The 13,001-nt window shown below is 41.1% G+C and overlaps 1 protein-coding gene across 2 annotated transcripts in view; it reads left to right on the top strand.

The window, feature by feature from the left end:
* Positions 1-13,001, top strand: part of Mki67 (marker of proliferation Ki-67) — a 27,112-nt gene that overhangs the window by 3,963 nt on the left and 10,148 nt on the right. The window contains exons 4-12 of one of the 2 annotated variants that reach the window (XM_031388649.1): positions 1,491-1,557; positions 4,054-4,099; positions 4,521-5,516; positions 7,105-7,280; positions 8,105-8,366; positions 8,451-8,569; positions 8,653-8,824; positions 10,660-10,815; positions 11,685-12,992. In XM_031388649.1, the coding sequence (XP_031244509.1) occupies positions 1,491-1,557; positions 4,054-4,099; positions 4,521-5,516; positions 7,105-7,280; positions 8,105-8,366; positions 8,451-8,569; positions 8,653-8,824; positions 10,660-10,815; positions 11,685-12,992 (3,302 nt within the window). The remainder of the gene's footprint in view (positions 1-1,490; positions 1,558-4,053; positions 4,100-4,520; positions 5,517-7,104; positions 7,281-8,104; positions 8,367-8,450; positions 8,570-8,652; positions 8,825-10,659; positions 10,816-11,684; positions 12,993-13,001) is intronic. The other variant, XM_031388650.1, reaches the window with a different exon arrangement.

The following is a 13,001-nucleotide window of genomic DNA, read 5'->3' as shown; positions in this document are numbered from 1 at the left end:
CCCCTCAACCCCCTTCATTCTCTCTCCCTTCTCTCCTCCCCTGGCTGGCTGGCTGTCCAACCCTGTTCTCTCCCCTTCTCAGTCACTGGCTGATCAGCTAACTAGCTTTGTTGACCAATCGGGGAATAATTGGGGAATAATGCTTACACATCATAGAGACAGGAGATTCTTAGAATACGGCTTGCAACCAGAAATGGGGGCACAGAAATCAGCATTGGAATAAAACAAGAATAATCTTTACACAGGGCACAATAACATTATGCTTTCATGTGGGCTCTAAACACTATAGTAGCATGAAACTTTGTGTGCATGTGTCTGACTAATGTTCTTGTGTGGGTGGTTTATAGCATGTTGGGTGTCTTTGGCTTGTTTCTTCCCACAGATATTTCATTAACATAGCACAGTATATACAGTAACATGTAAGAGTAGTCACAATTTATTCATTCTTGATTGAGAATTTGAGTGATTTCCGGTAGAAATCTGTCAAGACTTTCTTTGTGATCAAATGCCTGCCCGCCCCCATTTCCTGTATTTGAAAGTGGTATTCTACAACTACCAAATTCAAATGCAGTGTTTTATCTGAAGACCTGTTAAATTCTCTATTCTTAATAATTATTTTGTTATTTCCCTGCTTAATAGTTTAAAAGATATATTGAAATCATCCATTGAGGATTTGTTTACTTTTCTTTAATTTACTTTCCCTAGTGTGTGTGTGTGTGTGTGTGTATGTGTGTGTGTGTGTGTGTGTGTGTGTTTCCCCTGGCATGTGGTTGTAGACTTCTGGACATAATTCTAAATTATGTACAGAATTCTTTGTCATTTGAAATCTCTTACTTTTAGTCACATCTTTTGCCTTAGTGATTCCTTTGGATGATAAATATAAAAACATAATTTGTTATGCTTACATAGTACAACCTTTTTGCCTCCTTACTTTTAACTCTTTATACTTCTTAAGGCTTTTGTTGTGTCTAAGGACCTGTTGTTGAATGGCTTAACTTTAAATAGACCTTTTTTCCCAGATATAATATCTTGATGGATTTACCTTTAAGTCCTTATAAAATGAACTTTGCCTCTTTGAACAATTTGAAGGGACATTTTTATTGACTAGACTCTTTAAAAGAGATTCACTCCATTCAGCACTATGATAGCTTGGGGAAAGGTTTCAGATGCTACCTGGCTTCAGATCTTACATAGACAGCATCCAAATTCAAGTTAAGCCACTTCCCTGAGGTACCAAAGTTTCTGTGGTGTATAGTAAAGGTGATTTCAGCTCTGAATTGATCACCAAGATCTAGTGCCATCTTCTTAAGATGTGCTTCTCTTCTAGAGAGAGTAAAGAAACAGTGATCATAACCCTGGAATGAAGCTTTGTAACTTTCCATTTGTGTAAGCTAATATTCTGAACAAAGCCTAGAGTTTGTTTCAGGGTTTGTGTTTTTAACGCTTGAATCTGCATGCTCACATTCTTCACCTGGCTCTGTGCACTGTAGATATGAAGATGGAAGTCATGAGGATGGAAGCAGGTCAACAGAATTTCCAGGAAGGTCACTTGGAAAGGTGAGGGGAAATGCTCGGGTTTGTTTGACCTTGATTCTTGTGTGATGATGGGAACTCATTGTTATGTTTTAACAAGTGATTTCTCACTTTTCAACTGGTGACCAGGAATGGCTTTTTATTATAGTAGAAAAATCTAAGTGACAAGATCCGGGAATAAGTTGACTGTGAGCACAGTAAAGTAACCCAAAACCATATTTCTTTTTGCTGTTCAAAAACAGAGTGTTAACTTGGTTTTACACTCTACTGTACTGTGTTGTGATCTTACAAGCCCATGTTAGAATAGCCTGAATATATAGAAATTGTATGAAAAATAAAAAAGGACATGACTGCTAGGTGTGGTAGAGAAGGTTTATTATATAGATTGGAAGGAGAACATAGACAGAGACATCTGGGAGAGTACCGAGTGAACATGTCCCTGAGCTAGGCCATGGGAGTGGGAAGCGAGAGAGGAGAGGAGCCACCCAAGATGGGCAGCCTGGGCAAAGAGACCACTGGCATAGCCAAAATAGTTGAGTTATCTAGGGGCCAGAGGAGCTTGGGGGAGGGCACGCCAACCAGGAGGCCCTGTAACAGGTAGAGGCAAGTTAGGAGTATGTGGCAACTATCATCCATTTTGATATGTTAATGGGTACCTCAGTTAGTCTTTGTCACAGGTTTGAGACCTAAGAGAAATAAAAGTTAGAGACATCTGATGAGTCACGTTGTCTCCTCCCTGTTCCTGTCCATAATTACACTGTGAACAGTGAGTGCTGAAGAAGAGGCCCAGTTAAGAAAATAAGTCTCCTGCTTGTCACAGGAGGGAATCCTGTCACGTGATAGTCTCAGGGAGATTACTGCCACTGGTATCGTTTACTAAAGCACAATTCTAGACACAAGATTAGAGGGTTGGTAGGATTCAGTAGCTTTAGGGTAAGCTTTAAGAGTCTTTGTTTCTCCTTTTATAATGCTAGTCAAACATGTACCATGAAGTAACTGCAGTCCCTTGGATTAGGAGCTTTAGGGTTCACCTACTTTTAGCAATAGGCATTCTTCCTTCAAGATTTAAATATTAATATTTATGTTAAATATTGCTTCTTCCTTAGATGAGCCCAGTGTAGAAGCTATTTTTGAGGTGACCCATCAGTCACCATTCAACTTGTTAATAGGTGTAAGAAAATAAAATGATTGGTAGTAGACCTGTGGGGTAAACAAATACGACTAAATAGTTGATGAACTATTTGGTTACTAGTCTGTAATAAAACTAAGCATTAAAATTCAACAGAAATAGTTTGATAGTAATTAATAGGAACTTCATACCTGTTTAATATGATTATGTAAAAATTACAGGGCTGGGAAGATAGCTCTATATAAAATACTTCTTCTGTAAGCATGTGCACCTGTTGATCTCCTAGAACCCATGTAAAAAAATTTGGGGGTGGTAGCATATACCTGTAATCCCCGTCACTGAGAAGGCAGAGATAGGAGGATCCCTGGTGTTTGGTGGCCAGCTAATCTAGCCAGATTGACAAAGTTCAGGCTTAGTTTGTTCCCTGTCCCTAGAAATAAGATGGTAAACATCTGAGAAAGATACTTGACATCAATTTTGTTCATAGCACACACAAACATGTATTCTTCACCTCCAGAGTAGTTCCATATTCCCAAATATGTAGGCACTGTCTATTGGTTCAGGAAATGTTGACTTTGATATTCAGGCTCTGAAGTTAGAGTGCACATGCCTGTGCTGCCCTGTGTGTCTTAACTTCCTGGCTCTGCTACACAACAAATACTAGGGATGGGAGCACGGGTGCTCTTGAAGCTGCAATTTAGCGCATCCTCAGTCCATTTCTGGTGAAACTTAGGGCTTCTATGGTTTATGCCTGTATTGAGTTAACAGATGGAGGAAGCTCATTTTAACTTTGCTTCTTCCTTCATACGATGTTGGAAGATAAAGAAATTCTAGAAAACTTACTGGGAGACGGGCCTGGAGAGATGGCTCAGTGGTTAAGAGCACTGACTGCTTTTCCAGAGTTTCTGAGTTCAATTCCCAGCAACAATATGGTGGCTCACAACCATCTGTAATGGGATCAGTTGCCCTCTTCTGGTGTGTCTGAAGACAGCTACAGTGTACTCATTTAAAATCTTAAAAAACAAAAACAAAACAAAACAAAAAACCCAAAAAAGTTTGCTGCTCTTCCAGAGGACCCAAGTTCAGTTCCTAGGATCTACATTGGGCAGTTTATAACCACCTGGAGGTACCCACACAAATATACCTAGATACATGCACATATACATAAATACAAAAATAAACCCTAAAGAAAAGAAAGCTCTTAGTCAGCTAAGAAGTGCTGAAGGTCATGACCACTAGCTTTCAAGTCACGTGGTTTTATTTCTCAAGCCTCTAAATGCCATGAAGAAGCAGTTTGACAAAGAATGTAATTAATGAAAAGTTTTCATTGTTTAAAAATGACCACACTAAAAAAGGTACTTAAATTCCTGTTCTTATCTTTTAACGTGTAGGAACCATCACGGCGAGCCTCAAGAGACAGCTTCTCTGCTGACCCTGGTTGGTATTGGTTGTGCTCTGTTGTGGTACCCTCAGCATCAGACTGCTATGACAGTGGCAAGGGTGGGACCGTGGGGACACAGACATAAAATTCCTGGTCTCCCAAACTCCTAAGAGAGTAGTTCCATTTAAAATACCAAACCAAAGCAGAGAGCTGGGAAGCTTCTTCCCTAGTGCTTGCTTTTTTAGTTGCCCAGTTAATCTTGAGCTGTGTGGTGGGGTTTATTACATCACTGGATATTCAAAATTAATGTGCTTTATTAAGATAAAAATAGCATAAGACAAGTGTAAGGAATTAATTTGTAGACTAAATGAAAAGCTAGGATACAAGGCAATTTAAAATATGGTACTGGATTTCAGAAATTTTAAATCACTGAGAAAATGTTGAACTTCTGTTTCTTATTTCATATTTATTGCCAAGATGGGAAAGGTCAAGATACCAAAGCTTTGAAAATGACTGCTTCAAGAAGATCTTTTGTTCATGCCAAGGGCCTCTCCACAGATAGTCCTGCCTCAGATGGCTCAAAGGACAGTGTTACCCAAGATTCATCAGGGCCTGTAGAACAGCACAATCGCAGAAACATAGGAGAGCCCACTTGTGGGGATCTCGTTAAGAAGTCCAGGGCTACAGGGAGCACTTACAGGGAACTGACGCTTTCTCCTGCACAGAGCCTTAGCAACAGCAACAAAAAGGAGTCTCCCTTTAAGAAACTTTATCAATCGATGAAGGAAGAGTTGGACGCAAAATCACAGAAATCTTGTAGAAAATCAGAACCCCAATCGGCCCGTGCAGCAGAAGAACCTTGGGAGACACAGCTAGTGGTGTCATGCAAAGCAAGACCAAAGTCTAGTGGAAGCACTCCTGTCCTAGTGACCTCTTCACCCAAACCAGGAAAGCTCTGGACTGAGAGATGGAGCGGTGGGAGGGGGCCTGTTCAGACTTCCACAGAGACAGCTAAAATGAAAACCCCTATGCAGAATCCTCAGCAACTTAAGGAGGAAGACTTTCATGTTACTGGCAGAAGAAATTCTGTGAATCCAGATGAAGGTGAAAGTGCCCAGGCAGTTCACAAAATAGTCACTCCTGGGAAACTGGCAGTTCATAAAATAGTCACTCCTGGGAAACTGGTAACTAGAAACCAAACTGCCGTGAAGGCTGAAGATGTTGCCAGCCCTGCTGATACACCAGAAAATTCCTCTTCCAAAAAGAGAAAAAGTACTCCTGCAAAGGTAGAGGTTCCATCTGCAGAGACGCAAAAGTGGCTTTCTTTAACTCAGAGCCTTGTTCCTGGTGAAAAGAAAAGTCCCAAGAATTCCTTCAGCAAGCCTGAGAAATTGACCACAGCAGAAGAACAGGCTTGCTCTGGACTACCTGGTCTCAATTCTATTGATATCAGCAACTTTGGTGACTCTCTTAGTAAGTTATTTAATGTAGATCTACTCTCCCTAAGAGGTTACTATCTACCTTCCATAGTCTGAGTTAATAAGGTGTTTGCTTAGTGTAACTAGCTGTGTGCTAAATAACCACTAAGTACTCTGATACAGTAAGAGGCAAGCTTTATCTGATATATGGATACTGAAGACTTTGCCATTTATAAAGAGGCGTACTAGAGGCGGTGCAACTAGTTCAAGAGGGAACCATATCACAGAAACTATGTCAGGAAAAGAAAATGTGACTTTTCTTTTACAATCTAAGGGTTTTAATCATCATAGCTTTTCGTTTAGTGTCCTGTTCTGAATACCAATTATATCTTGTAGGATTGTTTCTTGGGACTAAGTCATGGTTAGTCCTTTGAGCCATCCTTGAACGGAGAAGCTCGTAGGGTGTTCAAACTCTGGTCTTGGTCTCTCCTTTTTTTGTTTTGTTTGTTGAGACAAGAGTTTCTCTGTGTAGCATTGGCTGTCCTGGAACTTGCTCTGTAGACCAGGCTGGCCTCTGCCTCCCAAGTGCTGGGTTTAAAGGTGTGTGCCGCCACCACCCAGCTTGTTCTCAGTCTCTTACAGACGCTGGACTGGATTCAGGTTTCTACACCAGCAAAGTTCTATATGCTTCCAAGGCATTAACATTTTGCTTTTAAATTTTTACTACATTTACTTATTTTTGTATATGGGGGAAAGGGAACATAAGAATGTGCCATGGTGTTCATGCAGGAGTCTGAGGACAACTTATAGGGGTCAGTTCTTTCCTTCCACCATGTGCCATCTTGGTTCCAGGGATTGACCTCAGGTCCATAGGCTTGGCAGCAAAGCACCCTTACCTGCTCAGCTATCTGACCACATAGAAAAAGCTTTCTCTTTATCTCTCTTTACAAACATGAAGTGACTATCCAAGGCTATATACTGAGCAGCCTTGTGGCATCTTCCTGCATCCTTGTTTCATGCTGGCTTGAAGAAAGCAAAGCTCTCCAGGCACATAACCTTTATATTAGGCACAGCTTCTGCTGGTGACCTATTGCTGTGGCTATCTGTCAGTGACACTTGTACCCATCAGCCTGTGTTCGGTTGACTCCTCATAAATGGAGTGCCAGTTCTGGACAAGAAGTTTCTGTAGACTATTCAGGAAGTTGTATAATGGGCTTAGGTTGCATGAACTTCCCACAAGCACAACCTAAGCTATTTTGCCTGCTCATAGTTCACTCCTAAGGCAGATCTAGGTCTGGCCCATGTATGTGTGTCTTTTATGAAGTTCTTTAGGGCACTGCTCAGGGCTGCCTCCTCTGCTGGAGAGTGACACCCGCTGCTGTGTGCAGATCTCTTAAACTAGTCACATACAATTTTCAGGTTTAAGGAGACCCTCCACTCCCAGTTGTCATGTAATCCATCTGGTTTCTCTTGAGATCTTTTAGGAAGTCCTGAGGCTGCTCTGGCTTCAGTTTTATGAATAAAGGCACCATGTTTCAGTTCCTTTGCAGTACATTACTTTTTCATGCTATTTTGAAATAAATCCTAAGTCTTAGCATGGCGTTTACATTGCTCTTTTCATGTGTTTGCATTCCTTACTTCAGACAAGAGTGAGGGAATGCCTTCAAAAAGAAGACGTGTATCCTTTGGTGGTCATTTAAGACCTGAATTATTTGATGAAAACTTGCCTCCTAATACACCACTCAAAAGAGGAGAAACGCCAACCAAGAGGAAGTCTCTTGGCACTCACAGTCCAGCCGTCCTGAAGAAAATCATCAAGGTTAGTTGGACAGTCAACATTGTGTTTGTACCTCATATTTCACAGATGATTCATTCCATCTAGAACCAGGCAGAGGTAAAGGATAATTGAGATCTTACTTCTTTACCACTTGTCTCATGCCCACTAACAACCATATGGGCTCTCAGGTAGTTCTAGAAGGTGACACTTTCCCTTTGAAGAAGATCCTGACACACCACAGGGCCATGTGACCTTGCGACACACTGGCATCATTTAAAAGAATCTGAAGACAGTATCATATGTGACCACAGGATTGTTTTGATTTTTCGGGGAATACAAGGGCATTAAGGTTGTGGGAAGGAAAGTCTTTGGTAACACATCTCTCTTCTGCACATGTAGTCCTTATGCCTTTAGCCCTCTGTCACCGTTCTGTTGCTTTTCCTTGCTGTGGCTGCATAGCCCAGTTTCCTAAAAGGGCCCTGGACAGCCTTAGAACCCTGACTAATACAGTGCCCAAAAGACTTGGAGGCACACCTAACACCTTTCTACCTTGTCCCACCTCTCAGAAGTGAGTAGCCCTCTCCAGGTCGATCTCAGGGCTGGTGTTGGCTGAGCTGAAATCGGAATGCCTTCTTTCACTGAGCAGTGTCCCCATTTCTGCCAGAAATAGACTCCACTGGTACATATGGCCCCTTCCTCTGCTTAAATGCATAGGGCAACTGACCACTTTCTTATCTTTGAAAAGCAGAGCCACTGATGCTTCAGGATTTAAAAGCTACATGGTTTGTTGTAAAGGTTTTTAATAGGCATTACAGAGTTGTTAACCTCTGTGGTCAGGTTTTTCATAAATGACTCTGCCTTGTCAGGAACGGCCTCAGTCTCCAGGGAAACATGAGTCTCCTGGAATAACTCCACCGAGGACAAATGATCAAAGGCGCAGATCAGGCAGGACTTCACTTCCTTCCAGTGGAAGCAAATTCGTATGTGAGACAGACGTTCCCAAGAAAGCAGGCAGGAAGAGCGGCACCCTGCCTGCGAAGAGAGCATCCATCAGCAGGAGTCAGCATGGCATTCTACAGATGATTTGCTCCAAAAGGAGGAGTGGTGCTTCCGAAGCCAACCTGATTGGTTAGTGCTGTTTTGGGCAAAAAGTTCAAACTCAACTTTCTTATGCTGGGTTTTTAAAAGTTCACCATCTTTTCCTTTTGACAGTTGCAAAATCATGGGCCGATGTTGTAAAACTTGGCGTGAAACAAACACAAATGAAAGTTGTGAAACATGTCCCTCAAAAGCAGACGAGCAAAAGACAAAGAAGACCCAGTACTCCAAAGGTATGCACTACTTTTATTTTCAGTTGTCTTAGGTGTGTATTGTTCATGTTGTGATATTTTGTATGTTTTGCTTTTGTCTGCAGAAACCCACAAGCACCCTTCACAATCAATTTTCTACAGGCCATGCAAACTCACCCTGTACCATTATAGTAGGGAGAGCGCAGATTGAGAAAGTAAGCGTGCCTGCCCGACCCTATAAAATGTTAAACAACTTGACGCTAAACCGAAAAGTGGACTTCAGTGAAGATCTGTCAGGTAAATGTAGTCACATTTACAAGGCCTATAGTCACAGCCTTCTTGATCTTTCTGTTTGTGACTTCCTTAATGCTTTTATCTCCATCTCACGCCCCCTCTTAAAACCTTTGAACCCTAGCTGTGAGCCCGGTAGCAGTGAGTGGCTAAGGAATAACCCATCACGCAAGCTTTCTGCTGTCATAATATTCAAAGATGAAGTTGGTTGGGAGTAGAGGACAGGGCTCAGTCAATTTGGGGGATCTGCATCCTATAGGACGCAGGGATGGAAATCTCAAGTGCATAGCCTCTGGTGAGCAGCATGTGAACAGAAAATGGAAAGGTGCATTGTGGTATGAGCACTATTGGGTGTTACTATCTTTTGCAAGGAGTTGCACTGATGGCTGGTCCCAGGGAATAAGTTGATTTAGAACAGTATTAATGCTTCTCCAAGATTGCCTTTCTTTCTTGAGAGCTTAACTGCTTGCTGAGAGGAAGCCATGTAAGAAAGGTTTTTCTGAGCTACTGATAATTGAACTTTTTTTACTGTCCTGAGTATCAGTTGAAGGAGTAACTGGCTGGCTTAGATGTACTCTCAAGAAAGCAGATTTGTCTCATGTTCCTCAATATGTGATAGTTTCTGGAAGAGAATTATGTCTTGAACTGAATCGGTAGAATCTTATTTTTATTTATTGCAGATTGGGAATTGAAAATGACCAAATACCTCAGTGTATAATGCTTGTAAAATATCCCCTAAAAGAACTGCATTTTTGAACAATTCATTTATCTTTATAAAAATAACAAAAGATAAAAAAATGAATCAGGTGTATATATGTGACAAATTGAGGATGATATGTAAATATGTATTTCAAAAACTCTCAAAGATAAGATTTTAAATACACGGTGCCTGGGACAGTGAACTGTCTTGAGTGTTCTTGGAGTCAGACAATTCTCATCTCGTGGTATAGGCAGCTTCCTCCCTTCCCTTCCTCCTACACATCTTTTTTTTCTTGAGATAGAGTCTTACTATTCAGATTAACTTAAAACATAAAGAGATCTGCCTTCCCCTACTTTCTTAGGGCTACCATGCCTGGCCTGGCAGCTTCGATTTTAAAGCATTAGAAGGTAAACCCTGGTATTTCAAGTAAGCTAGTAAGGCCCTGAAGGCTATGGAAGAAGGAGACTTTGAACAGGCTAGTGCAGATAGACACTTAAACATTTCGCATACCCGTTCTATGGTTGGTGAATACCAGCTCAAGTTCTCATTCTGTGGAGCCAACCAGACAGAAGCATGACACGTGAGCTTTTCAGGAAGCTTAATCATCCATATGGAGTTATGTCACTGCTGCCTTTTTGATGTTGAAGTGAGTACAGAGGGATGATAGTTAAAGTGTGTATGCGCGTGTATGTGTTCTTGATAGGACAGAAAATGTTCAGTGTTCTGTCAGTATCCTAAACTTTAGAAACATGTTATTTATGCTCGGGATTTAGATCTGAGAAATATAGGACTTCTCGAGGGCATAAGAAGGCCCCTGGGTCAGGGATTCCCAGACAGCAGTATTCTGAGGAGAGGTACCCATGCCTAAATTTTGTCCCTTTGCTGGGCTTATTTTTGGGAACTAGTTTAGAAAACTACAGAAGTCAACTAAATCTCTGGATTTCCTTTCCCACATAAGAAGGTTAGAGAGATTGGCTATATGTGTTGTTGGTTTTTATTTTTATTTTAAAATTTTATGAGCATATTAACATTAATCAGCATTTTAATGAGATGATGCATACCTGGATCTGAAAACGTCTACATTGTTTTGTATGAGGAATGAGATAATATAAGCCATGTTTCCAATGTTTTCTTTTATCAGGACTAACTGAAATGTTCAAGACTCCAGTAAAGGAGAAGCAGCAGCAGATGAGTGATACGGGCTCCGTTCTTTCCAATTCAGATAATTTGTTTGAAAGACAGTTGCAAGTAACTAATTCAGGAGACACACCCCTGCCCAACACCCCAGAGATTTTGGGTTGGTTTATTTGTCTTTTCCACTGTTAAACTTTGGAATAGAGAATTGAAGATTGCCTTTTTTTTAATAGACAATACTGGGTGCCTTCTCTACAATAGCTTTTCCTGGTGAAATGCCATTTCCACTTTCTCTGTTCTGTTTTCAAGCAGTCTTTGCAATTTTCTAAACGTTAATCAGTGTACTTCTTACCTAGCTTGGTAAGAAGTATTATTCACTCAGCTACTAAGTCTAAATGATGTCTGTATGCTTTTAGCTTCTTTGTTATAAGAGGATAGAGGCACAAACAGTACACTTGTCCTGACATATTTATATAGAGATTACACAAAATAAAAATTATTGCAAGGATAGAGATGTAACTTGATGGTATATTGCTTGCCTTTCATTCAGGAAACTCTGGGTTAGGTCTAAAGCATTGCAGAACCTTTGTACGGTGGTATATGGCTTTAATCCCAGAACGGGGTCGGGGGTAGGTGGAGGTAGGAGGATCATGAGTTGCTTACATACAGAATTTGATTTGGACCTTATACATACACAATAGGATCTATTACTTCTTTAGTGAATCAAGATATTAAGTAACTATTTCAAATGTTTTAGAACAAAACTTGCCTGTGTTGAGGTCCATGTCACACGTCTTGGCAGGCTTTAGAAGATCCTTCTTAAGGATACTTCACATTGGCTTTTCTCTGTTACCAAATAACATTATATTTAATAGATCATAAATATAACAGGGTTGAGGTCATCCAGTAACTGCTTGGTAGAAAAGAAGCTAAATTATTGGTTCTTATATACTTCCTAAATATAAAATACTAAGCTGGTCTTAGGTGGTGAAAGTGGTACATTTTTTATGTATATATTTTTGTTTCTTATAGGAGAAAAAGTGCTCTCCAATACTCAGAATGAAGCAAAGCAGCAATCTGATAGATATTCTGCAAGTCCTGCCTTAAGACGGCGGAGCATCAAACGTGAAAACACAGTGCAAACTCCTAAGAATGCCCATAACATTGCTCCCCTTGAGAAGAAGACTCCAGGCTCTGAGACAGAGCCTCTGAAGACTGCATTGAGTATGAGCAAGTTAAGGAGATCTAGAGAGCTCAGACACACCCTTGCAGAAAGTATGAATGAAAAAACAGAACCAGTCCTTGCTGAGAGCATCACAGGAAGACATTTAAAGAAGACATTTGGAGGACAAGAAGTGGATCAACAGGTGCAGGACAGTAGAAACTCTTCACAAAGATGCAAGGAAAATGGTGAATTAAATGAAGGTTCAGAAAAGACATCAGCTAGGAGATCAAGTGCCAGAAAGCAGAAGCCAACAAAAGACTTAATAGGAAGTCAGATGGTCACCCAAACAGTGGACTATGCTGAGAAACTACTTAGTCAAGAACAAAGAGCCATACAGAACCTAGATTTAGCAGTGAACATGCAAAACACATTAATAAGTGATGATCAAGGAATTACAAAACAGAAAGTGAACATAGCAACCAAAGAGAAGTTCTGGCCAAAGACCCCTAGCAAAATGACACAACCTCTAGAAAGCCAAGCTGGTCTCAAAACAAGTACGAAGCCACGGAGCAGCACGCCTGGGAAGAAGGTAGACGTGGAGGAAGAACTCTGTGCTCCCACAAAGCTTATATATATGTCAGGGAAGACCAGGCATACTTCCAAAGTTCTAGAACGTGAGCGTGGGGATATCAAAGATTTGAAGCAATGTGAAAATGAAATGCTGGCCCCAACAGTAAGTGGAAGCAAGAGGGCTTTAGAAAAAGCTAAGGAAAAGGCTCAGCCCCTGGAAGACCTGACTGGTTTCCAGGAACTCTTTTTATCACCAGTTCCTGGTGACAAAGTAAGAAAAATGTCCAGCAAATTTTCACACACAGAACCAGTCAGAACCCCAGCAAGCACAAAGAGACTGTCCAAGACAGGTCTTGCTAAGGTGGATGTGAGAGAAGAGCCTTCAACACTTGAGAAAAGAACAAAGTCACCAGGCAGAGCCACAGGCACACCAGCACCAGTGCAGGAAGAAAATGAGAGCACAGCCTTTATGGAAACTCCAAAACAGAAACTGGATTTCACAGGAAATTCAACAGGACATAAGAGGAGGTCACGGACACCTAAGAACAGAGTTCAGCCCCTAGAAGACCTGGATGGCTTCCAAGAACTCTTCCAAACACCAGCTGGTGCCAGTG

This window comes from Mastomys coucha, unplaced genomic scaffold (assembly GCF_008632895.1).
Source record: "Mastomys coucha isolate ucsf_1 unplaced genomic scaffold, UCSF_Mcou_1 pScaffold21, whole genome shotgun sequence".
Classification (NCBI taxonomy): Eukaryota; Metazoa; Chordata; class Mammalia; order Rodentia; family Muridae; genus Mastomys; species Mastomys coucha.
The sequence above is the reverse complement of the archived record's forward strand: the minus strand, read 5'-3'. Positions and strand labels throughout refer to the sequence as shown.